General features: G+C 42.2%; 3 protein-coding genes across 18 annotated transcripts in view; 1 reads left to right on the forward strand and 2 right to left on the reverse strand.

Annotated features, from left to right (window-relative positions):
- Positions 1-2,071, forward strand: part of RAB23 (RAB23, member RAS oncogene family) — a 14,908-nt gene extending 12,837 nt beyond the window's left edge. For all 6 annotated transcript variants that reach the window (XM_030003920.2, XM_030003892.2, XM_030003884.2 and 3 more), the window contains exon 7: positions 54-2,071. In XM_030003920.2, coding sequence (XP_029859780.1) covers positions 54-193 — 140 coding nt within the window. In that variant the 3' untranslated portion in view covers positions 194-2,071. The remainder of the gene's footprint in view (positions 1-53) is intronic.
- A 4,902-nt stretch (positions 2,072-6,973) lies between these two features.
- BAG2 (BAG cochaperone 2) lies at positions 6,974-15,547 on the reverse strand. The gene is made up of 3 exons (XM_030003936.2): positions 15,363-15,547; positions 8,871-8,980; positions 6,974-7,844 (listed from the first exon to the last, which is right to left on the reverse strand). Exons 1-3 carry the CDS (start codon positions 15,545-15,547, stop codon positions 7,444-7,446), a joined length of 696 nt encoding a protein of 231 aa, XP_029859796.1. The 3' UTR covers positions 6,974-7,443.
- Positions 15,548-22,569: 7,022 nt separating this feature from the next.
- ZNF451 (zinc finger protein 451) overlaps positions 22,570-27,887 on the reverse strand; it is a 46,691-nt gene continuing 41,373 nt past the window's right edge. For 9 of the 11 annotated variants that reach the window (XM_041122043.1, XM_030003844.2, XM_030003837.2 and 6 more), the window contains exons 14-15: positions 25,024-25,098; positions 22,570-22,855 (exon numbers count right to left, since the gene is read on the reverse strand). In XM_041122043.1, coding sequence (XP_040977977.1) covers positions 22,803-22,855; positions 25,024-25,098 — 128 coding nt within the window. In that variant the 3' untranslated portion in view covers positions 22,570-22,802. Of the gene's footprint in view, positions 22,856-25,023; positions 25,099-27,887 lie in introns of those variants that run through there. The other 2 variants (XM_041122047.1, XR_005931975.1) reach the window with 2 other exon arrangements.

Consider the following 27,887-nt stretch of genomic DNA (forward strand, 5'->3'; position numbering starts at 1 on the left):
TGCTGCAGGAAGTAAAGAAATACAAATACTTTTCTTGTCTTTAAATTCTGTAGGTGTTTTTAATACAGCTGGTGGAAGTCACTCCAACCAAAATTCTAGCACTCTTAATGGTGGAGATGTCATCAACCTTAGACCAAACAAACAGAGGACCAAGAAAAACAGAAGTCCTTTTAGCAACTGCAGCATACCTTAGACCACTTTTGGAGGAGGAAAAAAAAAACAAACCAGTGAACTGGATGAAGTTGTGCAATTGAGTACAGATTAAAGCCAGCTGTAGAGGTATTTTTACCAGTGCTTTAGCAAATCTTGTGCCTATGGGATCCTTGATAGAGCGTGGATTTACATCAACTTGCTGATGCAGTGTTTTTTGGTGTGTAGAGTGAGGCACCTGCTGGCAAAACACAGAACTGTGGCTGCCCCGTGCACTTTGTAAAAATTAGGCAAGCTTCTCCTTTTTCAAGGAATTATTTACAGAGCTATGAACTAGGTATTGCTGAACTGCAAAGCACATTTAATATAAGGATAATACTTACAACTGTAGGTACAGACCATAACTCTATGGCCCAAGGTAAAGTAGCAACCTTGCAACTAAATTTCAAAGAAAATGTTAGAATTGGTTAGTCAGGACACTAAGAAGATAAATGAAGAGCAAAAAGAAGGCACTACATTTTATGCCTGACTATATTAATATGGATTCTGGCAGTTCTGTTGGTGCAATATACTTGTATTATATATATGAGTGCTAAGGTATATATGTAAACATTTGCTATGAATATTTAGGCTAAATTCCAGTGTATGCATTACTTGGAGATCAGCTAATGATCATAAAATAGCATCTTCCAAAAAAAAATTTTACTTTAAAAATGTTGCATTTCAGATGAGGCTTTCCCAGCTGCCACTGTGTACATTTAACTTGCTATACTTTGGGCCTAAAAGCTTAGATTTAAAAATGTATGGTGCCAGAACTGCTCCTTCTTTTTACCTAATGCTGTGCTACGGATGTTTTTGTAAGTTTGTTTTTCTCAGTCTTAACAGGTTGAACAAATAACACAGTCTTTGACACTAACAGCTATTCAGAAGGAACATATAATCACAGTCCTGTTCAAATTTGATTGTTGCATCCTGTGTTGTCTATGAAAAAGGAACTTGCAAAGTGGTGTCACAAAATATTTATCTTCTTTGGAAAATCTTTTCATAGATACCATAAACTAAGTTATGGAGGATCCAGAAAAATGCAGCTGATGACTGAATTACACGAACGAGACTTTCTTGAATGTTGTCTCAGATTCAGAGTTAGCTGCTGGTTACAGAAAATCTAATTCTGCAAGATCAGAGACGTGGCAAAAACTTTTTAAAGTGCTTAAGTAATTTTACAGAATTGATTTTGATGTTTAGGAGCCCAAATCTAAAGTAAAGTTATTTGGACTTAGGCTCCTAAATCACTAAGGTGCTTTTAAAAATGCTAAGCAAGATATCTTTTATTTACCAAAAATAAATACTTTCTAGTCCTCTTCAAGAGCATGCATGCCTTTTAAAAAGTATCCATTTTGTTTACATGTTTTTGTATGGTATGATATAATTTTAACTTTCTAGGATTTCTACAACAAACCTGCCAGTGACAAATGCAAAATATGCTGCTTTAAAAAATTCAGAGTTTTAATAGTTTTTTAAATGGTGTATGAGAATGAAAATGAGTCGAGTGATCCTGTATATTTTTGGAGCAAGGACTTTTCACTGTGTGAATTCATGTAGGAAGCTTGACTTACTTTGTTTCTAAGTCAATGAGAGTGAAAACTGAAATGTACTTTTTCCCCCTGTCTGCAGGGAGAGAAGTGGGTGGCAAGTTATGCACAAACACTAAAGATCTCTGAACTCTGTATTTTATGTTTACTATATTAGACTTTCTACCAATTACCATTGTTTCTTTGACAAGCTGTTAGAGCATCTCCAGTTGCTGGCAAGAAGGCGGCCTTCAAGGCACTCGATCCCCTTTGCTAATGCAGCAAAACTGTGTGTTCTTCACCGTAATGTTTCCTGTATTTTCTCTTGGATAAAGGCCTTTATTTTTTAACAAGTGCATTTATTTAATCACTGTATGTATGTATAAATGGAGTCAAGTCCTGTCTGTCTCAGCAATTTAAGAAGTAAGGTACTTAGGACAAGACTGCCAATTGCACGTGATGGGGCCACCTTACAATTTCAGGATGTAGGATAGAGTGTATGCATGAAGAATTTTGACAACTGTTTTTAATATGGAACCTTTTACGTTTCGTTGTCTGCCGGTTTCATGGGTTTTATTCATTTTTCTTGAAAAACAAACAAAACCACAAAGTGTCTGAAACATCTTTTTTGCCTTGTTTGTACAGAGTACTGAAAAATAAGTCTTTATTACATATAATGAGCATTTGTACTATTACATGTTACACTGTAGACATTGTACTATTACGTAAGCCATTTCTATTCAAGGTCTGTCATTATAAACCACTGTTCTAGGGACTGAAAACTCAGTAGAAATTTTCCTAGGTGGAGACTTGACAGACTTGCTAAATTTAGGGTATGTTGAAATTTAGTACACATACTTTAACGTAGAAATATATATTTGTAGCATTGGGTAACAGTGAGTTTTCATTTCATTCCCATCTTAAATCTGAAGTTTTTTTGTTGTCACTTTGTAGTGCTTGTTCTCCAGTATGACTTGAGATGGAGACTGTCGAAATTAGCATTCTCCTGGAGCGTGCTCTCCATGTACGCTGCTTGAAAATTTATTTTTTATCCTACTGGGGTCAGTGTGTAGATGTAACGCAGATGACTTGCATATTGCAGGAATCCTTAGGTCTTCACCTCACTCTTCAGTGGGAGTAACTTTCACCTTTTGGATGAAGAGACATGCCTAAACGTTTAGCACTCACTCGCATTGTCCCTTGTGAATAATTTTTATGACAAACATTGTCCCATTCTCCACTCAAAGCATTCTCATTAAAATACCATATATTTTAGTTACCAAAACCCACAGGTGCAGAGCTGGCAATAAAAATGCCCTTCTCTGTGCATCTCTGTGACTGCATGGCAGGAGCGGATGTGGCTGGCTGTTACACCCGTGGCAGACTGGCATCCTGGATTAGGAGCAACAGATGTTCTGCCACAAGAAACGAAGTTTTGTTCTGTGAGACTAAGCTAATTGCACTCCTGTTTTATCTGTTAGTATCTCTTCAATAGCTGATTGGCAGTATTATCTGAATCTTGGCAAAATTCTTTGCTTTCGGCTGATAATGCCACCACTAGCAGAAAACTTCGGTAGTTGTTAATGCTTTAGTGAAATAAGCCTTCACTAACGAGTATGACACTAACGCATCTGTCACTCCCATGTTGTATCCATTCAGTGAATGGGTGTTCTCCCAGTAAGCGGGGCATCATTTGATGCAAAGTGGTAATGCCAGGGAGGTATTTCCAACTGGAAATAACAAATCTCAAAAGTTGTAAGACTGATCACACTAAGATTTTTGTGCTTGTGTGTGCATGGTTAATTTAAAAAAAAATTAAATATTCCACTTAAGACAGTTTTGCAGCTTTCTTATTTTCAGTGTTTCTTAAGGCAACACTTACCTTTTTTAGTCAAAATACCAGAATTAACATACTGTCAGTCTGATTTCCTGTTCAATTTTTTTATGCCTCTGTAAAATTTGTCTTTTCCCCCCCCCCCATTATTGGGCTACAGCATACCTGACATAGTTCTCCTTTGCATCACTTCTGTAGATGTACATTATACTAAAGGGAATTGAGCAGCTGAACACGTTGTACTGCCTGGAGGTTATGCAGGGGTACGTGCATAATACTCAGTGAACATGCACTTTGAACCTGTTAATTCATCTATTCAAGTTGATAGCTACCAGTTAATAACAGAATTAATGATTTGCACTGCAGAACCCTCTTGTGGGAATTCGGTCAAACTAAAAAGCATGCTTCTTGGATTCCAGTGACAGTACCTAAGCTCCTACTGCTTTTCTAAAATAAATGTAATCATAGAACTTCAGCTGAAGTTGCAGTACCTGAACACTAATTGTACATAAACCAGAGAGCAAGCGTAGTCCAACAGGCTTGATTTCATCAAAACTACCTTACCATCTTTTTGTAGGAGGCAACAGTCGTGCGTATCTTCTTTTAAATGCTCAAATAGTATTGGCAGAAGAAAATACTTCTCTCTGCTAAATATTGCGTCCAAACAGGTAATCAAAATTGTAGAAGAAAAAATGCAGCAATGCTTAGATTTAAGATGAAAGGTGCTATAATAGAAGAAGAGAAACTTTCCAACAGTTCCATGTCGACGAAGTGCTCTATACGAGTCATCTCAAAGCCAGGTGAGCCCTAGTACTGAACAAGAGTCACTCTCAGGTTTCTAGTAGTAGGGTAATACTGATAAATAATTTGTGGACTGAGAATTCTTTCCTCTCTAACCGAGATAAATGTGGTTCAGCAGAACTGACGGAAGTTGGTCAAAAAAAGTAAAAATTCTGGACCTGGAGAAATACTGCTGTCATTGCGAGGATGAAGATGCATCGTGACTAATAAATGACTGACTTACTCTTATTTGCAAGTTCATGTGAATCTGAGTGGTTAAAACAGGTAATGTACATAACTGTTTTTATCACCATCATGATCTCAAGTAAATGTAATATATTTTTAGAAAAAAAGTCAACTTACCGTAAATCCTCAAGTGGAAAAATAAATGCTTAAACCTGAATATTCTGTGTATGCTGTTCCTGTAGAATCTCTACGAGTTAATTCTGCTGCTCTCTTGTAAGTCATGTTAGTTGTATCGTGCAACTTAAACATGTTTGTTTGATTACTGTTTGGTCTGCTACAGTTCACTACTTTTTTGTGGTTATATTAAATTGTCAGTGTATTAAATTTCAAAAAATTGCTATAACCCTGTAGCTGTGCAACCTCGATCTGCTGGAGAAACTCGTGTGCCTGATTCTACTCCATGTATTGCGAACAGTTGGGATCCAAGGCACTACATTAGGTACCCTCAAAGGAACAAGTGTGGGCACCCCAATCTAATAGAGTTGCTGTTTCTGAGCTCTTGCCTCTGATTTCTTCACCACATAGTTCAAATACAAAGTATGGATTCTGTTCTGCTTTCTGGTCATTTTATTTTTCATGATTGGTCTGGCTCATACAGTGACAGGGTTTAATTGAATGGTTGTAGACACTGGAAGTGGCATTGAAATATTACTAATATATCAAAGATGTCTGATGTGTTTTCGGAAAAGGTAAATAGTCACTGGTGGGTTTCGTTTGGTTGGGGTTTTTGTTTTGGTTTTGGTTTTTTTTCTTTTTTAGTAAAACACAACTCAGCATCTGGGTCTGCCTCTTTACCCAGGTATCTCAGGAATCTGGGAAGTAACACACTCCTGCTTCCTCTTGCATGCAGTTTTGCACACAGAAAACAATTTGCTTGCTTAAGACCCCAATAAGGATTAATGAGCAATGTTTTAGGTAAGAAAAAAATACTGAAATGTGAGAAAACTGTTTTTATGGTCATGTATTTTTAGGTGGGAACTGTTTAACTGCAATTAAGTGAAGACCTTGAGAAAACTGAAGCTTTGACACTATCCAGGTGGCGGTTTTTATGTGCTGTGCAGCTGTATCATGTTCAGCTTCAGGAAGCTGGGTGGCCATTCGGTGTGGCTTCTGCTGCCAGCCCCCAGGACACCCACTGCAGATGCCTGGGTACTTCCTTGCATCTCTGAGAAAATGTTTCATACTCACAAATGTCCCATTTCCAAGACTGAGGCACAGCAGGTCACTGGTTTTTCTTACACCTTCTTTGTCCCAGCTGTCTTACGCCTGCTGAGCCTTGCCTACTGTCTTTTGATTTTTGACAACAGAGCACTTACTTACTTTAAAAAAGTTAAAAACTTTAATCTGTTCTTTTGTTCATCTCCATCATGTGTATGATGCCAGCTATGTTTAGCCATTTTGAGTTACTTTAAGATAGCCAGTATGAAACTACAGTAAAAAAACCCAAAAGGTAATTTTTGCTGTGTCTTACAGATATGACTGTGTGAAAGAAACTTCCAAGGACAGTAGCACTGATTTTAAAATTCGGTTGTTCGAATCTATGGGGTCTTTAATGGATGTGGCATGTCAGTATGCAATGTTAAAGCATAGGAGAGAATAGTGATGGCTGTATTGCAGACCTCTGTGGGTCAGATAACACAGAATTTAGGAAAGTGGAAAGCAAACAGAAGAAAGAATTTGAAAAATAAACCAGTAATTCAGGTCAAAGTGTCTAATCTACACTATTAAGTCATCTGTAGATAAGCAGGTTGTGATCACTTCATTTTTGTCCTCGAGAACAAAAACGCTTGTACTAGTATAAGTGCTATAAAAAATAAAAATACTTTTAGCTATTGGTACAATAAAGATTTAAAAAAAGAAAACTAAAAACCTTAACACTTTTGGCCTGAATAACCTTATAATGGCCTTAAAAAAAATCAACGATTGAAGGAATATTCTAAGCATTAATAAGCCATGTTCAACTTAACTATTTCACAGCATGATTTCTGAGACCAACTTGTGCTGTATATTATTGTCAAGGGGTTTAATGCTGTTAAATAGCCAGAAGATTTACTGTGCTTGTTAAAGTTCACAAGGATCTAAAACATACAAAAATAAACCAGTTATTTTTGAAGTGGAATTACTGCGTTAAGCTCACCAAATTCTTAGGAACTTTTAACAGTCTCAAAGCTGAAACTTTGTTTTGAAAGCACCTGAAGTGCTATTTCTGTGAATAAAATGCAGTGACGGCAACTTCATAGCTGCTTCATTGTGACCTTTGGTTGGATGTATTGCTTTTCACGTCCTCAGTTACAAACTGGAGGTAGCTCGCTGTCTCTGGAAAGTATTGTGATCTACTTACAATTAGTGCCAAATCATTCAAATTATAAATGGTAATGAGTAGGACAGTGTGTTGTTTATGAAAATACCATATACAGTTTATTAATGTCTTTGATTTATTGCCATGATTTGTCTTTTGTCCCCAAAAGTCTGGTTCATACTCTATGTATACAGCAGAGAAAAGCTGATATCTCACAATATGACAAAACAACTTTAGTTTAAAAAAAAACCCCAAAAACAGGAGAATGGAGGAAAGGCTAGATTTTGATGGTTTCTGACAGTGCAGCAGAAGCACAATTACAATTTGCAATAGAGCGGTATCGACTCTACAGGAGAACTGATAGCATCCTTTATTGCCAAAAGAAAATGCCAATGCTACCAAAACCCATTAAATGCTCACACCTCGCAATCAAAGGTACTTTGGTGCGTGTGCATGCGTATATATGTGTGTGCTTGTACAGAGAATTTTTTTCTTAGCTTCTGTGTGCTTTTTATGGAGATTTGCTCATCCTGCGATGTGCCAGAAGTAGCCAGGAGCATAGTTTAATCCTGTTTGCTGTTGCAAGATTGTCGAACAGATGTCTTCTGATGCTCCAACAACGTGATCGACTTTTCAGAATTTTCTAAGTTTCTGAGCAGAGTCTCTAGCCGCCTTTTGATTTTCTTCTGATCCTCAATGGCACATCCGATTACGACAGACTGAAATTTCTGATCGATGGGTCCTGCTGGCACGTCAGATGTGCACGCACCATAAAGTGACATTAAGCGGATTTTTGCGTCTTCCAAATCATCTAGAAGTTTATTGACGATTTCATCAATCATCTTTGTGGCATGCAGCAGGGATTCCTGCTGCTGGGCATTTCGGATGGTTTCTACAGAAACCTCCACAGTGAGGGTGCGGCCCATCAGACGATTAGCAGTCAAATTAAGTTCTTCTCTCTCACCTAAATCGAAAACAAGAACGTATTCTAGATTACAGGCAAATACTTTCCTGTGCAAATCACATCATCGACACAATCAAACTGCTACAGCTTTGCAATAAACAAGGTTGTTTTTTTAAGCAACAGACAATCAACAAGATTTCCAGGAGCCAGAAATTAGTTTTTTGCATTTGCCTAAGTCCTACTTATTTCACAGAAGCTAGTGGCTTCTGATTTGAAATGAGGCATTAAGCTCTGCTCAAACTAAGCAATGCTCTTCTGCTGCTGACAAAATGCTTGCTGTATCACCTTAAAGCAGAGCATACAGTATTATCAGGAAACATTATTCATTAACAGAACTGGCATATTAAGGACCTTCTGTGGCACTGTGAGGAAGGGATTTAGACAGTACCCCAGAAGGCCATAAAAACTGATTTCTGACTACCAGACACAATTAGGGGCCATGAAAAAAAATGGTTTTCTGAAAACTTCTTTCCTAAAATATGGACACAACATACTTGACATGTAGACTCTTGAAGAGCCAATAAACCAGCAATGTAAAGCACCTAATATAAAACATACAGGTTTAGGGAATATATTTAAAGCCATATGTCACACAACCACAGCAACAACCTTAATCATCGGGTTCTTGCAGGCTGTACACTTCGTAGCATTCATGCCTGTCCAGTAGTCAAAACCATTAAAAAGCTGGTTTTTCAACTATATTTATTCATCATCATTATCATGAACTTCTCTCCCTCAGCTGAGCTACATTAACCCTGATTTTGAAAATAAATCAGTGAACTGAGTATGGGCTTTCATGTACCCAGCAGTGACATTCATGGTAGACCATCCAGCTGAACAGTAATGTGAATTTACACAGCCAAGAAAAAGGGGATCCCAGGGTAACAGATGGCCCTTCAATAACCTGAGCTGCCTGCAATGCCCGTACCTTTACCAGCAGCAAGCAATCAAACAGAGCTGCTCCCTAAGGTGCGGGCTGTTTTGACTTTGGGTGAGTTTGGGGGGTATGGCAAAGCAGCTTCTTACCTTCACTGATGTGCCTCATATCCTGGCTGTTCTGTATATTGTGGATCATTTCTAGCAGGATTTCTTTCTCCTGTTCCATAGCAGATGCTGCGTCACGGAAAGCCTCTACCCTGAACATGGTTAAACCAAACAAAATGTTTAAATAATAAAATAGCTGTTCACCTATATAGCTGCCAAGAACTGGGTTTTTTTTAAACTTCGCTTTTCAAGACTCAATATAATTTTAAAAAACAAACACATGGGGGAAGAAAAAAACCCCAAACAACAGTAATTTCATCAGACTTATACTGACAGTGCTGTTCTATCCTACTTCGTTGTTAGTCTGGATATCCAGAGCCTGACGGTACTACAGCTCTGTAGTGGAAGTCCTGTAGCTAACTAGCAATTATCAGCTCCTTAACTAGAAGAGAAACAGATCGAGTTCCCATCAGGGAACTTGGGGCTGAAGGTTGCAGCTGCAGGGATGGAGGCAGCGAGGAGGCCTGGCCCCCCAGGCCAGCAGCACAGAACCGCTGCGATCCCCCTACAAAGCAACAAACGCTCCAGAAAACTCAAATGCTGCCTTATAGCTGAACGAGCCCTGTCACGAGGGAGAAAAATGGACAAGAGGGACAAAGCTCACACTTATTAACATGACAAGGGCATCCCTGCCAAGCGGTGTGCCTTGGTCGCTGGGAGACGATGCTGGACCACCTGCCCCCAGTCACTGGTGTTTTCCACAGAGCAATGTTTGCCGTGATTCACACGGGGCAGAATCTCCTGAGGGAGCAGCTCCTGTTTCTGGGCTTGCAGGGAAGCATGGAACTCGGTTCCTCCTGACACAGGATGCCTACTCCAGTCCTGTTGACTATGCTGAAACTCACACGTGATGTGGAGAGGGCAAGGGGAAAGCCCATCGGAAACTGCTCTGCCTGATAACTATTCAGTCTCGGTAAGCTGCATGGTTGTGTGCCCATAGTTATAGTCTGCCCTCCTCCTCATGGCATAACGTACAGACCCATCTGGCTATGGGCAATGTGAAAATGCCATACTAGAAATATGAGTCCAGTTCCTTAATTCACATTCTATTCCCTGCTGTGGTTTTAAGGAGGGGGCTTTTGCATTCAGCCAAGTAATATGGAAAAGCACATCTGGGAACTGTCTACTTCGGAGACCAGGGACAAGAGGGAAACATCCCCCTCCCTTGGCTTTGCCCTGGAGGATTGAGGGTAGGGGCTCACAGAGGACTTGCCAAGTTGCAACCGGCTGCAAGAGTTGCGTCAAAAAGCTTCAACTCTGCATTCCCAGACCCCACAGAAAAGCAGTTTATCACATGAACCTGGCTGACGGTTTCAGATGCTTTCAACGTGCAGCTCAGGAGGTCTAGCTGCTGTAAGCAGCACGGGAATCCATCTATCCTGAAATGTTTCTTAAACCTGGGCAGAAAAGGGGAAACAAACCAAAACACTGTTAAGTCTCTTGGATGCTCTGTGCTCTTCAACATTACTGGACGCAGCCCTGAGACAGCGGTGGCTCACTGCTGCTTCTGCAGACGAGGGCTTATCTCTTGACATAGGCACGGAGCTGCTGCTCCCTCCTCTCAAAGGCTGGCTGAGGGCAGGTAACTTCGAAAAAATGGCAGGAAGAGAAAGGAGGGTGAAAGAAGGCAGAACGGGAGCATTTGAGGATATAAATAGTCACTTCACATGCAGCCTGCTCACAAAATGGTTCTGTTTTACAAAATATTTAGCCTAATCTAGTCAGTGAAAGCACAAGCTTTGAGCATTGCCTTTAATGTTCGTTCTGAGGCAGAGTGGGAAAAGTTAATGCAATGCAAATTCTTGCCGAGAGCAAATACTTTTAATTATTATTTTGGACGGGTTAGTAAGAGCAGTGAGGCAGGTGGAGTCATTTCATACTTCAGATGTCTGCACTTTATAATTTAGGAAGTCTAGCAATATTTTCATAAATGCCTCACCATGCGTTTTTAAAAAACTAGTATTTTCACAATTTAAAAAATGCATTATGGTCACTGGAAAGCTTAAAATTAAAATTTGGAAGTAGAGAATTTCAATTTTAATAGTGTTTTTAAATTGGATTTGTTATAATTGTACTGACTTAAAAACTAAAGGTCTGCCTTCAGCAGATGGATCAATCCGTGATTTCCACAGGCTTTGCTGGGTCCTATAGAAGAATGTGGAAAAACTGCATTGCAGAGGTGCATCTTGAATTGGTGTGATTCTAAAGAGAGTGCCTAAAACATCACTGCTTCCAAAAGCCAGCTACTGGCATACAAGGTAGGACCTTAAAGCCAAATGATGAGAATTAATGATTGTATACTGCACAAGCCCCCCCATAATTTACCAATTAAGAGCCTCAGTTGACATTATTTTACAGAAAGTCATATAACCAAATCTTGAGAACTATTTTATTTGCAATAATTGCTTCTTGGGAATTATTTTAACCACTTTTTCGACTGCAATAGAGAGTACCACACAACTAAAATCCACCGGGATTTTAATTTTAGTGTATTTGCTTCCATAAATGGCAGTCAAAATGATCGCCTACCCTGGCACCACGTAACAGCAGGGGAAGGAGGCACAGCAGCTCCTGCCACAGGGGCAAAGGGACAGGAAAGCAGCACTTCCAGGGCTCCCCCACCCCTCTGCTATCCCTTCTGAAAACTTCCATCTTGACCAATTATTAGCAGTGTGACGGGACTAAACAAGCCTAAAAAACAAACTCCTCGCATTTCGGAGAGCTCTTGAAGGCAGGGTGGAGGCACGGTGTGGTAACACAGCATATTGGCAGCAAAGGCAGCATCTGAGCAGCCAGCCGGACAGGTAGCGGGAGTGAGACGCTCGAACAGAAGATGGGGGAAATGGCCCGAGAAAGGGCAGACACGGGAGCAGAGGCAACAGCCAGCTGTCACTGCTAGGGACCTGGACTTCACGGCGGTCAAAACAACGGTATAGGATCATTTCAGAACGGGTCTCTAGGGGGAAAAGAACAAAAACCAAGGAAACCACTCACACCGACCTCAGGAAAACAGGTAAGTGCTCCAGAGAAGATGCTGGGGGGCTTCATCCAGGTGAGACACCTCCCACCGCCTCACCCTGTTTGGCTGCCCCAGCTTGTACAGAGGCCGCCGGCCGCCTGCCCCCACGCTGGGGTGGGTGCCGCCAGCTGCTCCCGGCCCCCAGGCCACAGCCCTGGAGAGACCCCGGCCCCGGCAGGGACTGCATCCCTGTCCCTCCTTACTCGCTGCAAGAGCGTCAGGTCCACACCTCGCGGTCAGCTCTCGTAACTTCTTTCCCAAAATGTGCTTTAACTTCATAGGTTTGTGTAAATCTTTACTTTGTTGGGGTGGGGGACAAAAAAAAAAAAAAGATTGGAAGAGATAAACCTCTAGCAGAGGTGACTGCTGTGGAAACACAGTCCAAGTCTCAAAAAACCAACCAACCAAAGAACAGAAGGCAAATAAAAGAGAGCAGAAAATATTCATATTTACGCCCAGCTGTCAATTATCTCGATACAGCAGTACAGTCTTTTTCTACCAGATGAAAACATCCAATCGTATTTGTACTTGGAGCGTATTTGTCGCTTTGAACAGCAACTAAATATTCCATCCATTACCTAAGACTTAAAAAAACATTCCTTACTTCTGATTTTCCCCGGTCCGAGAGCGATTAGCCATGCAGTGCCTTTCTTTCCTACATACCATCTACATGAGCAGAGCATTCCCCCGAGGAACAGGTGGACCAGCCTGCGCTTTTGTTTCCAGATGAGAAACTGGATACCCACTTTCTTATGACAGCTGCAAAAACTCTGTCCTTTAAACTACTGACTGACTTAAATAGCTCCCTATTAAAGCTTGTGCGCTGGAGGTGCAGAGAAGTTTTCAAAGGAAATTGGAAACGTCTGAAGACAGTGCAGCTTTTTTCCTGGAAGAGAGCTGAGCACACTGGACGGAGACAGAGCAGGGGGGGTCCACCCCAGCATCCTCAGCTGCTTAAACTGAGTTTCCGTTCTCAGGTGAGCAGTCCAATGAACACAGAAATGAATGGTGGGGTAATATGGTTGTTCCAAAGGAGAACAAGAAAAAAAAAGTACAAAAAATTAAGATTACAAAAAACCCCACAACGCCCAACAGTCTGACATCTCATGTATCATTACACCTAGGACTGCATGTTCACTTAACACAACCACCAGAACACGGTGACTCATAAACAGAGACTCTGGTCCCGCTTCCAGCTGCTCCTGAGATGTCTTGGCAGTCACCGGCAGCCAGGGCAACACAAAGGTCCAAGCCCTTACAAGGGACAAACGTGCCACCAGCCCCCCTTGCCACCCCTGCCGGGGGGCTCGCTCCCTGGCAGCCAAATTACTCCCCTTTTCCCACTCACTTTCCCTACAGAAGAAAGCCCCTCCACAAACACCTAGCAGGGAGGTACAAAAATACCCCATTACTGTCGGAAAAGCAGCTCTCGTGATGGAAGGGAAGGGAGAAGAGGGAAAGCTGCTCAAACCAGAGCATTTCCGATGGGATGAGAGTTGCCATGGGGTTCGGGCAACCTTAAGCAACTTGAGAACGGAGGATTGTCGAGGAGTTTAATTAAAGGCTGTAGTTCACTTTGACAAATTTTCACTTATTATATTTACAAGCAACGTCTCGAGGGTCTATAGCTAAACTAAACCGGCTGCAGAAGGAAGAAGTGTGGAAGCTCTTCCTCTCCTGTCATTCAAATAACTTTGAAATGAGTCATGCTGTTTAGTTGTGCATGGAAAAAACATAAGACTTGAGTGACTTTAATTGAAGTAGTTTGACTCTTTTTTTGTAACTGTTCCGCATTTAGAACTATGCCTGTTTGAAAGACCCACAGCAAACTGGGAAGTTTAATCTGGGGTTTAATTTCTGGTTAACCAAACTGTCTGCTTTGTTTCAGAGTTGCTCAGCAAATTTAGAACACCTTTTTGCATACTCTGATGCTCATTTTGTGATTATATATTCACACGGTAGACCTGGAGGTGAGCAGCGAGACTTGTTTGCAGACAGTGATTTTGTTTAGTCAAATTCAGAGAAGTCTGCAAAGGACTTCAAGGAGATTTAATCAAGCTAAGTGAAAGGCTAATATAGTAGCACATAAAGTCCACTCCTGAATAATGCAAAGTAATGCAGGCAGAAAGGGGAAAACGCAACTCCTGTATCCCACACAGCTCTTTTAATTACAGGAAAGTCCTAGAAACCTGCTGGGTGGTTCTGTGAAAGCCGCTGATCAATATGCAGCTGTAATGAAGGAAAGGGCGTGTTGAAACAGTCCTGGCAGGAGGTGAATCAGTGGTACACCCATGGCACCCTGCGCATCCATCCACCTCAGAAAGAACACTGTGTAATTAGGCAGAGCTGAGAGGACAAGGAAGATGATTAAAGGCAAGGAATTGTCTCTCATGCAGCCAGACTGGGAAAAAAAATCAAATGGGATTATTCAGGGAAAGTCAAGTAGCAGGAGGAGACAGGACACGTCTTGGCGCAACGATGAAATATGCATCGTATTTGCAATTCCTTTGGAAAAATACACCTAAGCTGCAGAATGCAATGCTATTCACATTACACTTGCGTGATTTACTACACTTCAGAGAGAAGGTGGATGTAAGCTGCACAATGCAATGCTATTCACATTACACTTGCGTGATTTACTACACTTCAGAGAGAAGGTGGATGTAAGCTGCACAATGCAATGCTATTCACATTACACTTGCGTGATTTGCTACACTTCAGAGAGGAGGTGGACGTAAACACGGGCAACAAGAACATCCACAGCTGAACCAGTAAGCACAAAGGGAGGTTTGGGGACGCGAAGCCTCGCAGGCCAGCGTGCAGCCCTGCGGCTTAAAGGCCTGCTCCGAGAGCCCGACTGACACCACGTTTTATCCTCGGCTTCCCTGCATCCTCTCATAAAACGCCTGCCCGACAGATGCGGGATGGGGGCTGTCGGGCTACGGAGCGGGACGACGGACACGATCCACCGCGGGGCCTGCACCCGTCGTGTCACTGCCGCCCCGCTAGCCCCCGCGTGCTGAGGACTCCCCACACCGTAAGGGGTCACAAACCCGGAAAAGCCTTTTGCGCTTTTTCCGAAAAACGCCTGTTTTCATCCCTTCGCACACGTCCGCCTATCTTCGTGCACTTCCAGGCCAGGCTGCTTCACCTCAGAGCAGCGGCTGCCATTTTCAAGCTCGCCCCCGGCCCCCGGCGAAGGGGGATCCTTCTTCCCTCGCTCACCTCAGGAAGCCTCGCCCCCGCGCCCTTCCCCTCCCCTCCGCCCGGGGCAAGGCCCCGCGCCCGCCGCCGGGCCGCTGCCAGGAGCCACGGGCTCGGGGGCGGGGGACGACAGGCGGCTCCCCGGGCCCCGCAGCGCCCGGCCGCGGCCCCCTCCCCTCCACCCGCCCGGCCCCGGCCCGGCCCTCCCCGGCCGCAGCGGTGCGCGCTGCCGCCGCCCTCCGGGGCCCCACCTGAGCTCCAGCTGGTCCAGGTTCTCGAGCAGGCGGCTGGAGCGGTCCGCCATGGAGGTGGAGCGGTAGAAGCGGCCTCGGAGCTGCCCGCCGGACTGCTGCTGCTGTTGCTGCTGCTGCTGCTGCTGCTGCTGCTGCTGCTGCGCCCCCTCGCTGGCCTTGGCGCTGATCTTGGCCTGGGCCATAGCACCCGCCCGCTGCCGGCGGCGGATCCTCGCTGCGGCCGCTCCCTCCCTGCGTCCCGCAGGCGGCGGCGGCTGCCGAATGCCGGCACCTCGCTCATGGCCAAAGAAGGAGCCCGCCCCGCCGCCTGCCCCCGCGGCCACCCCGCCTCCGCGCCGGGCCGCGGCCCCGCGGGCGCCGCCTCCCGCAGGGCGGCGGGCCGCCTCGCCTCGCCAAGCCTCGCCTCGCCTCGCCGGGGCGGGCAGCCCCCCTGCCCCGGGCGGCTGCGGGGCGGCTGCGCGGGGCAGCCCCGCCGGCGGGACGCGCAGCGCTTCCCTGGCAGCGGCAGCGCCGATCGCGGCAGGCCGAGCTCCTCAGCGAGCCGGCGGTACGGGTGGGTCGCCAGCGGGGACCGAAGCCTCGGGGCGACAAGCGTTCCCTCCTGTTACCGACACCCCCGCGTCACCCTCCGTCCTGCCTCCCGCGGGAGCCTGACAGCGGCGCCCGGCCACCGCGCAGCCCCACGCAGGGCTCTGCTCCTCCCCGAGGGCTTTCCGGGGCCCGGGGAGCCCCCGGGCTGCCCCTGCTTCTGTCCCCGCTCCCCGCCGCGACCGACGCAGCGAAACGGGGACCGGCCGGAAGCAGCGTGAACCAGAAGCGAAGGGCGGAATGGTGAGGTTTTCAGGATCGGCGTTAACTTCGTCCGAGAGGGTAGCTGTCGGTACGAGGATTTGCCTTCCAGAACTATTCTGTAGCGTTGGTTCATTGGTTTGCTCTTTCGTTACAGAAAACGAGAAAACCCCCGCTAACCATATCGAAAGCTATTCAAAAAGTGAGCTACAAAGCTGAAGCATCTGAAAATGCAACAAATGGGAGGGGGAAAACAAGAAATGCTTTAAAAATCGACAAGCCCATTTGAGGGGAGAGAAGAAAAGTAAACCAGAGACAGCCCTTACTGTAAGCAGAACCTGAACAGCATTCCGAAAAACAAGATACTTGAGATACTGCCACTGATAGCACGCCTTTCTGGTGCCACCTGTAAGAGCGCCCTGACTACCCGCAGAAAAGAAGCCGTTCCACCAGCCGGTGTTGTCCAAGGTGATATGAAAAGGCTTACGGGAAAGAAAAGTGTTTAATGTTCCCCTTCTGTGCCAGAAAGAAAAAATACATCTATTTCATGGTAGCCAAGGTGGTGGATCTACATCACTAATGATTTGTTCCGAGATCGTATTTAACTTGACTGTACGAAACGCTACCTTCTCTTGCAAGCGCCCACTGTACCAACTTAGTAAACAACTTGCACAGAATCTCTTGTACTTCAGGTTCCTGCTGGGAGCATTGGTTCCAGCAATTCAAGTCACACGTAGGCTTTACTTGCCACTGTGGTGAGTATTTAAAAAGGAATTTGCTTATCCTGAAAGTCCAGGTTTGGGCAAATACCACACAGCTCTCACAGACCAATTTTTGGCACTCAGCTAAAAGGGATTTTGTTGCACAGGGATACTGTTTTGTATGCTTATCCCGCTGCGATTCAAAATAGCCGTTTTCTCAGGCTCATCCATTCAGAATGATAACATGTCCCAAGCGCTCTCGTTAAATTAATTGCTTGAGTCTTCTTTGTTTTAGGTAGTTGGATAAGTAAGGCTCATTGCCTGTGAGCTCATGGAAATAACTTCCTTTGAACAATTGTTCCACCCATCTCTCTACAGTCTTTGTAGAAGATAATTAAAAACCGCTTCGCACCCCAAACAGAAAACATTTGTAATCATGACACACAGTTTGCAACCATTTTTTTCCCTAGGATCCTTCTACTCTTCCCATGCCAATTTATTAAGTATCAATTAGATGGGGTTTAAAAAGCAGAAATCAAAATAGCTGAACAGCTATAAACTTTTTTTTTCCTGGCACAGGGGTTTAATTCCATGCAGGTAGAAGCTGCAGTGAAACACAGGCACAGGACAGCTTTAGTTGTGTCCAAATGTATCACGTATGACTTACCCGCTTTAACAGCAAAATAGCATTTTACCTTAGAAGTGAGACTAGCACAAACCATGGAACCAAAACGCAGGTTTAAAAGCAAAAATGGTCTTCCAGGACAAGCCTCGACATCACTGCCTGTGTAACCCAGGATATTTTCCCATTTACAAATTTGGAGGGACCATGAAAACTGCTTTTCCTGCTTTCTAGAGGGGTAGACTGCCCGCTGTCCCCTCCCTCTGTTTCTTGCCGAGGTACGTAAAGGGGCAGTTACCACCACTTTTCCAAAACAATAGATGGCTGGGCTGGAAAGATAGGAGTCTGTCTCTGGAGGAAGTAAAATGACTCGCAGCTGAATTGTAAGTCTGCAGACGCAAAAGGCAGGAATTGGGTCCTTCAGGACCACAAGATAACGGGAGGAGGAAGGGCCCCCCCATCTGAAAGAAAGTGCAGATCTCGTCCTCCTCCTTGCAGTCTGTGGTGAAGAACAGCGATGGCCAGGTCAGGACTGCCGGTGCTGCCATGCCTATGTCCCCCTCTCCTCATCTTCTCCACAGCTGTGTTCATGTGATGGACCGTACAGCCCTGCTGTGGCTACAGGCACCAGCGAGAACAACATGAGAAGAGGGCGTGTATCTCATGGTCTCTGCATTCCCACCTCAGCAGTGAAGCCGCTGGCTGTCTCTTTAAACTACAGCATCATAAAAAATTGGTGCCACTTGCAAAACAGAGCAACGTACAGAAGAGTCACATTCACACACACAAGGTCCCTTGGGGTAGCAGAGAGAGCAACCTTCCCAGGTCTCAGACATCAGATGTATCTGTAGAAGTCCCAGAACCAGGGAGATGATCTACACCAAAAGCACTACAAATTGTCACATTGCCAAATGGCACCTTAGTTCCAGCTTTGCCGTATTCCAAACCCTGATACGAACCTTGTCGCATACCCTAATGCTTATACATGAGCTGTCATGGAATAGGATCAAAGAGAAAGTCCACACCCAAGAAATGCCATGCCAGAGTATTTTTCTCCCTCCGCCTACAGGAACTTCATCTGAAGAACCTTCTTTATGCGCAGGTGTTATGGAAACACAACAGTTTCCATCCATAGCAGAAGGATGCAACTGTGGCTTGGGCCAGCCAACGAAAGCCAGCTTGCAGGCTCCCTAGCACCACAACCGTAGCAGTAAAGATGGGCCAACGTGAGTTTTTAGGGTATGTTTTCAATCAAAATACATACCCGTTATCACAGGTATAACGCCTCACTTAGCACCTGCTGAGCCTGTGCTACTGTGTCTTTACTGCTATTGTTACCAATGCTAATTAAAGCTAGCCCTGCATTTGCCTATACAGGTCGCAGTCATTTTACTGTGTAGGCAAGCCCCAAGGTCCCAAGCCTGTCAGAAGTCTGAATGAAGTCCTCTATCTCAGGAGCAATCTGAAAGCTGGTATGACCATTTCGGGGCATGCAGCAGTTCATTCTCACAGAGAGGAAAAGTGACTAGTAAATGAGCCAGTGAATTCTGTACAGCTGCAGATGCTTGGTCGATTGTCGATGGAGCTCTGAGCCAAAAAAACAAACGGAAGGACTCCCAGAAATTAGGATACTGCAGTCAGTGAAAATGAACTTACACAGATTTACAAAGGGAACTTCACATTACATTTCCACACACACAGAGCTTTGCCATCCGAGTGCCCACTTTGCGTGTCCTTGCCATAAATTTTCTGACATGTTTACATCCACTTTTATAATATCTCGGACCATATTATTTGACCCAGATTATTGCAACTGAATTAAGAATTTCTACAGGAAACCTGAAGAGGTTTAGAAGCATCAAAGAAATATGCAGATGCAGACTTTAATAAAGCTTCTTAGCTGGAAAGAATTGCCAGAAAGTATCTTTGTGCTAACGTCAGCCAATTTTTCTAAATTAATTTTCAAACAATTCGTCATCCATCCTCCTCACCTCCTTCCAATTTACAGCAGTTATTGTAAACATTGCTAGGACAGCACAAGCAGATGATAGAACACTTTCCTTTTAAGAAAGAAGGCGGCATAACATCATACCTCTATAAACTTCACCATATTTGGTAAAGATTCAGTAAAGGTTTGCATTCCGTGACCACTATAGGAACAGTAGTGGTCATTTTGGTCATTTCTGTGTACCTTGAAGAGCTAAGAAAATTAATCCACCACCCAAAAACACATACAAAGCAAGTAGCTTATAGTAAGCTAATCCCCATTTTTTTTTTTTTTTTAATTCTTTTTTTTATACTGAACTACAGAAGCAGTCAGGCAGGCATGATGTTTTAGCATTCCAGTGACTTTCGTAACAGTTGCACTGACTTATTTGGCATCTCATATTGTCTCTGAATATGACCAAATGAGGGATTTTGTGTGATATTAAAGAATATGGCACACAAAGCACTAAAGAAGTAAGAGCCTTGTACCAATCTCGACTTGTCGCAATTTCAGTTTTGTAAAACTTATGCGTGAACCATACAGAAATTAAGAGCATTAAAATGAACAGCTGGTGGTAGCCAGGTAGAGATTAGACATTTTCCTCCTTAAACATAAATACAAAAAAGCACCACAGGGTTACTTTGTACTAACGAAGGGTGAACTCAAACATCACCACAAAAGCAAATTCTCTTAAAAAGGGCAGGACAAATCACTTCTAGTACAAGCATAAACGATGCTGGGCAAGCTCCTTTTAACAGACAAATTGTGCTCGTAAACGCAGACAAGTCTCTCAGCGTATGCAGGGCAAGCCTCAAAAATTTCAGCCAGTTAAACAAGACTGCCCAGCCAGAAACATTAAATTCTGAAACACAACCATTTACAAGACACCTTTTCCAGCTGAAGAACAAGGTGCAGTACCATGAGATGTTGGTAACAAGTCACATGTCTGTACATGCAGTGTTTTAAGAATCCAATTTTCTCTGCCTTCCTGGAAACAGAAGTATCACAAGCCTGTGATAGCAGAAAACTTTGCAAAGAAAAATTTCAGAGAGTTACGAGAACCTCAAAGAGACCAAAGAAAATGAGGACAAATTTCAAGACATCGATAATTCTGGAGACTACTTTTAACATAAAAAGAATACAGAGACTAGAACTCTATTTAGCTGTTTTATAAAGCCATAGCAGCTGTGGTTGGGATTTGCTACTTGTTTTGGTAAGCGGATGAGGAGGCCAATACAATGTGTTTAGCAACTGGAGCTCCAAGTATAGAGAATGTGTATGCACACATGGTGGCTTTTTTTTTTTTTTTAATGCAACCGATTAAGTCATGGCCCATCAGGTACAAGCAAACTTTACAGTTATGATGGAATAAAATGTTATGACAAATAAAGCACATGATCAAAATCTAACAGCAGACTCTGCAGAAGACCATCTACCCAGGTTTTAAACATTTGTTGAGCCAAGCAAAGAACTTTCTCAAGCTGAAACATCTTTTCATGTGAAAGAAAGTTGCAACTTTAGGGTCTGCACTGAAAAAAAAAAAACCAAAAAAACAAAAACCAAAACAACACCTGCCCAAAAGCCTCCATAATTTGGACTGAGATGTTTTTGAGGATGAAAATTGTTTTCTGTCTCATTCCACCCTTTATTAGAAGAACGTGGTGTGAAAAATTCTGCAACTGATTTAGCTTGAGTCAGTAGCTAAAGGCAACTCAAAATCTTCCAGAACAGGGCTTCCTCAGCAGCAGTATGAACTACACATCCAGATTTTAAGAGGAGTGCAATTAATCTGAGATTTGCAGTGGGAAAGCAAGCAGCAGGGACAAGGGAGAAACATTAAGAGGTCCTGTTCACTCTGTAACACTTGGGTGTCAGATTCAAATGCACTGGAAGTGTCCAAACTAATTTCTGGCATTTGAAGAGTTTTGGCAAGTTGCATGACTGCTAATGAGCGCCGAGATAACTCACTAGATTCTTCATTAATTCCATTTGTTTCAGAGATGGCAATTATGTCAGAATGATTGGAAATAAACCAGTGCCAATTTTCCAGCTTTTCCAACCATGATGACACACAGCTGTAGTTATTCCCTTAGGAATCGAGAATAAGAAAAATCTAGCCTTCCCCTTGTCTTACTCATCACAAAAAGTATTTCTTTGCATAATAAATACTTAGATTTACAGCAGTTAGAAGCAAACTTGTAGGCTAATGAGTAATAATAAAAAAATCAAGCTGGCATTTTATTACGTTGAGATTTCTTACTGATTGACAGCAATCATTACCTGAAGTGTAATAGGCTGGTAAAGCTGGACAGCTTGCATAGGTATTTTTAAACAAAGGAACTGAGAAAGGTGGCATAGATAATTTTAAACACAGAAATAATTGTTCACCTTAATATAAGGACAGTACAAAAATAATTAACACATTTACATTCATTTATCCAAGGCCACCCCTTCATGAGCAGGAGGGAGCAAAGACAATAGTATATTAGGAATCATACAACTTAAATTCTCTCACATCTATTCCAAACAGGAACTAGAAAGTTTATTTAGCTTCTGTTCCCTTAAAAAGTTGTTCCAGCCTCAGATCAGGGAGAGGAACTGAACCCGCCAAAGTTTAAGCCATCAAATCCAACACTCTACCACACTACTATTGAAAAAACATACACATTTATAAAAATAAAGCTAACAAACTAACTGTACAGCCTGTGGTCCTGATTCTGAGATTTATAACAAACAGGACGTAGACAAAAGTATGGTCTATGAAGTGAGACTGGCCACAGGCAAGAGTTAGGCCATATATTCAATTTATAAACCTGGGATCTAAGCTTCTCTTTGTAACAAGATTAGCTAGGCAAATCTGAGATAATTGGAGTTTACTATTTTTATCTCTTGTTAAGACCACATGAAAAAGTAAATAACGACAATGACATCCTGTGACAGAAAAATTAAATAAAAGAACCAATTAAAAAAAAACAAAAAACACCAAAAACCAAAACAACAACAACGAAAAACCCCCAAATACCTAGTAAGACCAGCCTACTAATTAGGCAACAGCTTATACAGCTAGACTGGAGAGACTTAAGTCATCACCCATTAGAAACAGAATACACAAAGGCTTAAAAATTTATTTTTATCATACACAATGTATTGCAGCGGATATCCATAAACTCCAGCTGTTCATCAGCATGACAGAGGAGATCAGATTATAAATCTAACAATTCAAGATACAGACGTTGTTTTTGAAGTGGTATTTCTGAACCTTTGTGAAGAGATGAACAAGCTTCCATTTTTGTGAGCAGCTCTGATGACATGGTGTTAATGTACTGAAGTATCTTCATTTACATTTCCTCAAGGCTTCTCTTGATAGCTTCTTCCAATTCTGCATCTTGCTCTGTATAAATACAAAAACCCAATTACAATCTCAAACTATGGTTGGTAACTGGTCATAAACACAATTACATTAATATTACTACATAAAGCAATGAATTACTTCTGTGGACAATGTCAGCAGACTGCAAAAAAAGATAGAGAAACAGAATGAAAGTTATTTTCCCTCCTTCTGTCTTATGCTATCTTTTCAACACTTCAACATACAGGAACAGCCTCTACAACCTTCCACTGTATTAACTGTAGGGGCAGCCCAATGATCAGTTTAAGACTATAATGCAACTACATATTTACTGGTCAAAATAATACCAAGATTAGAACCCATATGTATGGACCAAGAAAAATGAAGTATTAAAAACAAAAAAGACAGACACACAAAACAAGTACAGTATTTTGGTATTTTCGCTCCAGTTCCATATCAACAGATACTCCCGCATCTACATTTTAATTTGGTACCACTGTTGTCACTCTTACTAGGAAGGCCAGACATAAGTAGATAAGAAGTCATATCAACAGTAAGAATAGTCTAGATCAGGGGGGTAATATTTTTGATGGTGGGGCAGGAAGACTGCATTGCACTCATCTGACTTGTTAACAACCTCCCTTAAACACCTTTTATAATACTCAAAGAAGAAACTCCGTTTCTGCATTACATTTAGGTTGTTTTGGGCACTAATTGTTTGCTGTTATTGAATTAAATATAAGTTAGACAAGGTTTATATGTATAGTAAATATTAATAGTATAGTTGGAAAAATTACAGCAGCTTTCAGACACACTTGTCATTCTTGAATTACTCATATTCTGCTTTAGGAGGACACAAGCACATCCTATAAAAAAAAAACCCTGTCTGTTCTTATGACAAAGGAAACAGAATAATTGTATTTATTAACATTAACAGAATTTAAAACTTTAACTATTGTTGTGCTGTTTTATGCAAGGCCTATGTTTGGAACAGAAATAGTATCAAAGAATGCTTCCTCATGTCAGCAGAGCCATATTCATTCACCTGGACTTTACTGTAACTTCTGGTACTACTGATAAAAGAGGTAACTTTTTGGCATGCAGTTAGCTCCACAGCGATACCTGGATTGTCCCCTATTCCCGTCGCTGCTGAAGCAGCTTTTTCTGCCTCCTACGCTTGCTTTTTGCTTTCTCCTCTTCCAGCAGTTGCTAGTGCTTTTTCCTTTTTACCCCTTTCTGGGGTTGATTTTGCCTCCTTAATCCCTCTTACCCCATGATAGAACTGCCATCAACCACGCACGCAGCCAACAAATGCAGCTGAAGCCAGGCTGCTTCATAAGGTCAGATGCCTTCAGCAGTGCAGCATCAGAACTGGGACCTCCTGTATGCAACAAATGCCACTGCTATCCCTGATGGCAATACCCAGTGCTAGGGGGACCCGAGTGCAGCAAACTTTCAGTACTGTAGATGAATATGTTGGACATTTAATAACAGTATTTAATAACAGTTGGTAAATTTATAACTGAATAAATTCTGGGAATATAAGATTCAGTTATCAGTTTCATCGCTGACCTTGTACAAATTATTTATTGATTTTCTTTAGTTCGTTTTATTTCCATCAAGTGGAAGGGCAGAGTCAAGCCTTTAAACAACAAATTATTTTCAAAGTGCACTGTAGTCCGTCACCAAAAATTAATGACTACATTGTATGAACACCACCAACTAAGCACAACAGCAAAAGGATGAAAGCAATTTCAAATAAGATACAATGTGAGCAGACAGCTGTGCTGCTGATTCAAACTTGTATGTAGATCTACAGCTCTTTCAGGAAACCAGAATGCTTTGTTGAGATATAATACCTAATTTTGAACTATTTATTCAGAAGTTCAACTATTTAGTCAGCAGTTCTACTCCGAGTCAACACAGTCATATTAAACTGGTACAAAGTGAGCTCAGTCAAGTCTTTTAATTGCACAATACCCTGTGGTGCACCAATAAAATAGACTTTGAGTCTGCTGGCATACCTTTCAGGTTAGGAAATTATTTTTTATTTATAACTCATCACTGTGTTCTTAACTACTGACGATTGTCCAGCGTATTTTAGAGAGTATTCCTAAGAGGTCACTTGCCGTAAAACATTGTAAGTTTAGTTTCTATATCTTCCATAATTAATAGCACTCTTGAACACAGAAAAGTAAAAATTAACAGACCTTCCTGTTTCTTTGTTTCTTCTAAGCTCCTCTTCACTGTTAGTTTGATATCTTCATCCTCTTCGCTATCTGAACCTTAAATGCACAAATGAAACATAAATTACACATTGGTTCTAATAAAAAAAGTTACAGTCCCCTCTTGCATTTCCTCTTACTGTAACAACATTGTAGGTTGTATTTGAAGAAATACACTTGTTATGAGCTGAAAATCAAGATAAAAATACATTATAGTGGTAGTTTAAGACAGTAACTCAAGACAGTTATTTTTCAGCTACCTTCTCCCCTTTCTCCCCAAAATCTAGAGGCAGACTGCTTCAATTTTATATTATTTTAAAGCAGTAACAAGAAATAATAGATGCAGAAGCTACTGTTAGCGTCTACTGCATTTGCTTTTTTGTAATACTCAGTTATTAAAAAAAAAAAGGACATTACTCACTTTCTACAAAATCTATCAAGGATTTAATTATGGGAAGAAGTGCTATTAGTGTGTCTCTGCCTACACATGATCTTAGCTGTATTTTGTTGCCTAAATACTCCATTTGAACAATGGAGTGCTATAACTCAACTGAGGGGAGTGCAATTTAGCAGATGTTGTTCAAGTCTCACAGAAGAAAAAAGTCGATACACTTAGTTTAATCTGCTAACTCACTATAGCCAAGCCCAGCCAAAACTCCACCACCTTTCCCTTTCTAAATAATGCTCTTCATGAGGGTGGTTTCCAGTTCCAGAATGACAGCTCTGTTTTGAAGTGTCTAGTAGGGACTGGTGTACCGAAGGTGGGTTGTTTTTTTTCTCCCATTTGTTTTAAACAGAGTCTCAGTAAACTATAGGTTAAAAAAAAAAAATGAAGTCAATGAGTCACATAATGTATTCATTCTCATGCTACAGGCTATTGCTATTTTGGGAGACGGTCTCTGTAATGAGGTCTTATACTATTCACAATCAACTAGGTCTCCTATGGTCATATCAACAGAAGCACTTCCCTTAAAGTCATCACATTTATTAATACACCAATGTACTTCCGATTACGTTTACCAGCAAAGAACATTCCCATATAGACATCTCATTTACTGACTGTGTGACATCTGGCATTTACATGAACCAAGTTAGGCATTCAAAGTTAACAGGTACACTTGCTAAAATTTGTTTCAAACCTCTGACACATATACTTTGTTTGAACAGCAATGTTGCTGACTCTCCCAATTCCAGGAATACAGACTCCAACAGCTGGTATCAAACAGATCAGGAGCTCACAAAGATGCCAGAAATAGCTGGATATACACTGCAGTTAAAATGATCTTTCTCCAGTCACCTGGCAGACTGTGAATCCTGTCTTGGAGCTGCCTGCTATCTCTGGGCAGAGGAGATACTATTTTTCACATCATCTTCCAAAGCAAACAAACACAAAACCCAAAAAAGTGTCATTATACTCACTTATGAAAGGGAGGAAAAAGTGCAGGGAAAAGGCTTTGCACAAGTGCCTTCTCCCTTATTAACCATCCTTTTAATCTTCCAACCTGGAAGACATCTCAGACTGCTCTAAAAAGTTTTGTACCTGTTAGAGGTGTAACAGTTGAAGCAATCACTTCCTAACTCATTTCTTGGCATAAGTATAAAGGAAGAGTTGAGTTCTTGTGAGCAGTAAGGCATAGTACAAGAGGGTCTCTGGTTTGTTACCACTTCAAATAAAAATGCATTAAGAGCACTTTTCTGTAGGTTTGTGGGGATTTTTTAAGTGACTTGACAGAAGATGGAGCCAAATGGGCAAGGCAATACTCTCCCGATTGGCATCTTGCATAGACGGTTAAATAGCAGAGGATAGGAGTAGCCAGAAATCCAGGAGTTTCTTCCAGATATGACCTAAAGAAGTCAACTTTCCTGGAATGGGTTATAGAGTCAGTTAGCATTCACCACAGAAGCAGCCATGATGGCAACCTATTGACACACTGTTAGAGGACAGCACTTTCCACCTTACTCCTGGCTTCCCTGACCCAGGCAACAAGCCAACTTGACACTCACTTTTCAGAATACAACAGATCAGCAGCAAAGTTGACTTTACTGTCAATTAGGACAGTTATGAACACTGAAACAGGATCTGTAGATAGAATTATTTTAGTTCATTAAGAAAGTTTAGGATTCATCTTATGTATTAATGCAGGCCTCATCTTGCCAAAATGTTTTGCTAGTCAGACCACCTTAATTACACCACTGTAATAACATGGGGTACATACTCATACTGGAACAGAGGTATATGCAAACTAGCATGCAAAACATCTAAGTGTTTTTAAAACAAGATGCCTGCACCATGATTTATCACTGCACCTGATATGCAATAACTAAATACTACTCGACAGTTATCACAGAGAACAGGTTTGCTTAAAGCATAGTTGAAGACAACAACATTTCACTGCCAGAAACTATGAAACTTTAAAATAATTAGTACTGATGAGCGTGGTGCCACACGGTATGGAGTAGCTCCTTGGCTAGTTCAGGTCAGCTGCCCCGGCTGTGCCCCCCCACCTCCCAGGTTCCTGTAAAAATTAACTCTATCCCAGCTGAACCCAGGACACAGTCAAACACAGTTACGAAGCATGTTCAAAGTCTCATGAGCTACACTCTGCCTTCACTGATCTGGCAAAGCCTCATGAGCAACACTCTGCCTTCACTGGTCATTATTTGCAATACTTCTCTCCCCTCTACCTAACTGTATTAACATACATCCAAATTCCCATGGAGGCAGTTGCTGGCTTCTCTGAAATCTCTGAGTTAGTGAAAGTTAACCTATTAAGAGGCTAACAAAAAGCCAAACCTTATTTAGGAGGTTTTCACACAAAGACTTGTCAGTTATCTCAAATTAACAGCTA

Source organism: Aquila chrysaetos, chromosome 2 (assembly GCF_900496995.4).
Source record: "Aquila chrysaetos chrysaetos chromosome 2, bAquChr1.4, whole genome shotgun sequence".
NCBI lineage: Eukaryota > Metazoa > Chordata > Aves > Accipitriformes > Accipitridae > Aquila > Aquila chrysaetos.

Bases quoted from the DNA above. Each gene is read 5' to 3' on its own strand.
- BAG2 (XM_030003936.2), bottom strand. From the start codon at position 15,547: ATGGCCCAGGCCAAGATCAGCGCCAAGGCCAGCGAGGGGGCGCAGCAG. The intron at 8,981-15,362 runs GTGGGGCCCCGG...AACCATGTTCAG, and splicing joins CTGGACCAGCTGGAGCTCAG to GGTAGAGGCTTTCCGTGACG. The intron at 7,845-8,870 runs GTAAGAAGCTGC...TTTTCGATTTAG, and splicing joins TATGAGGCACATCAGTGAAG to GTGAGAGAGAAGAACTTAAT.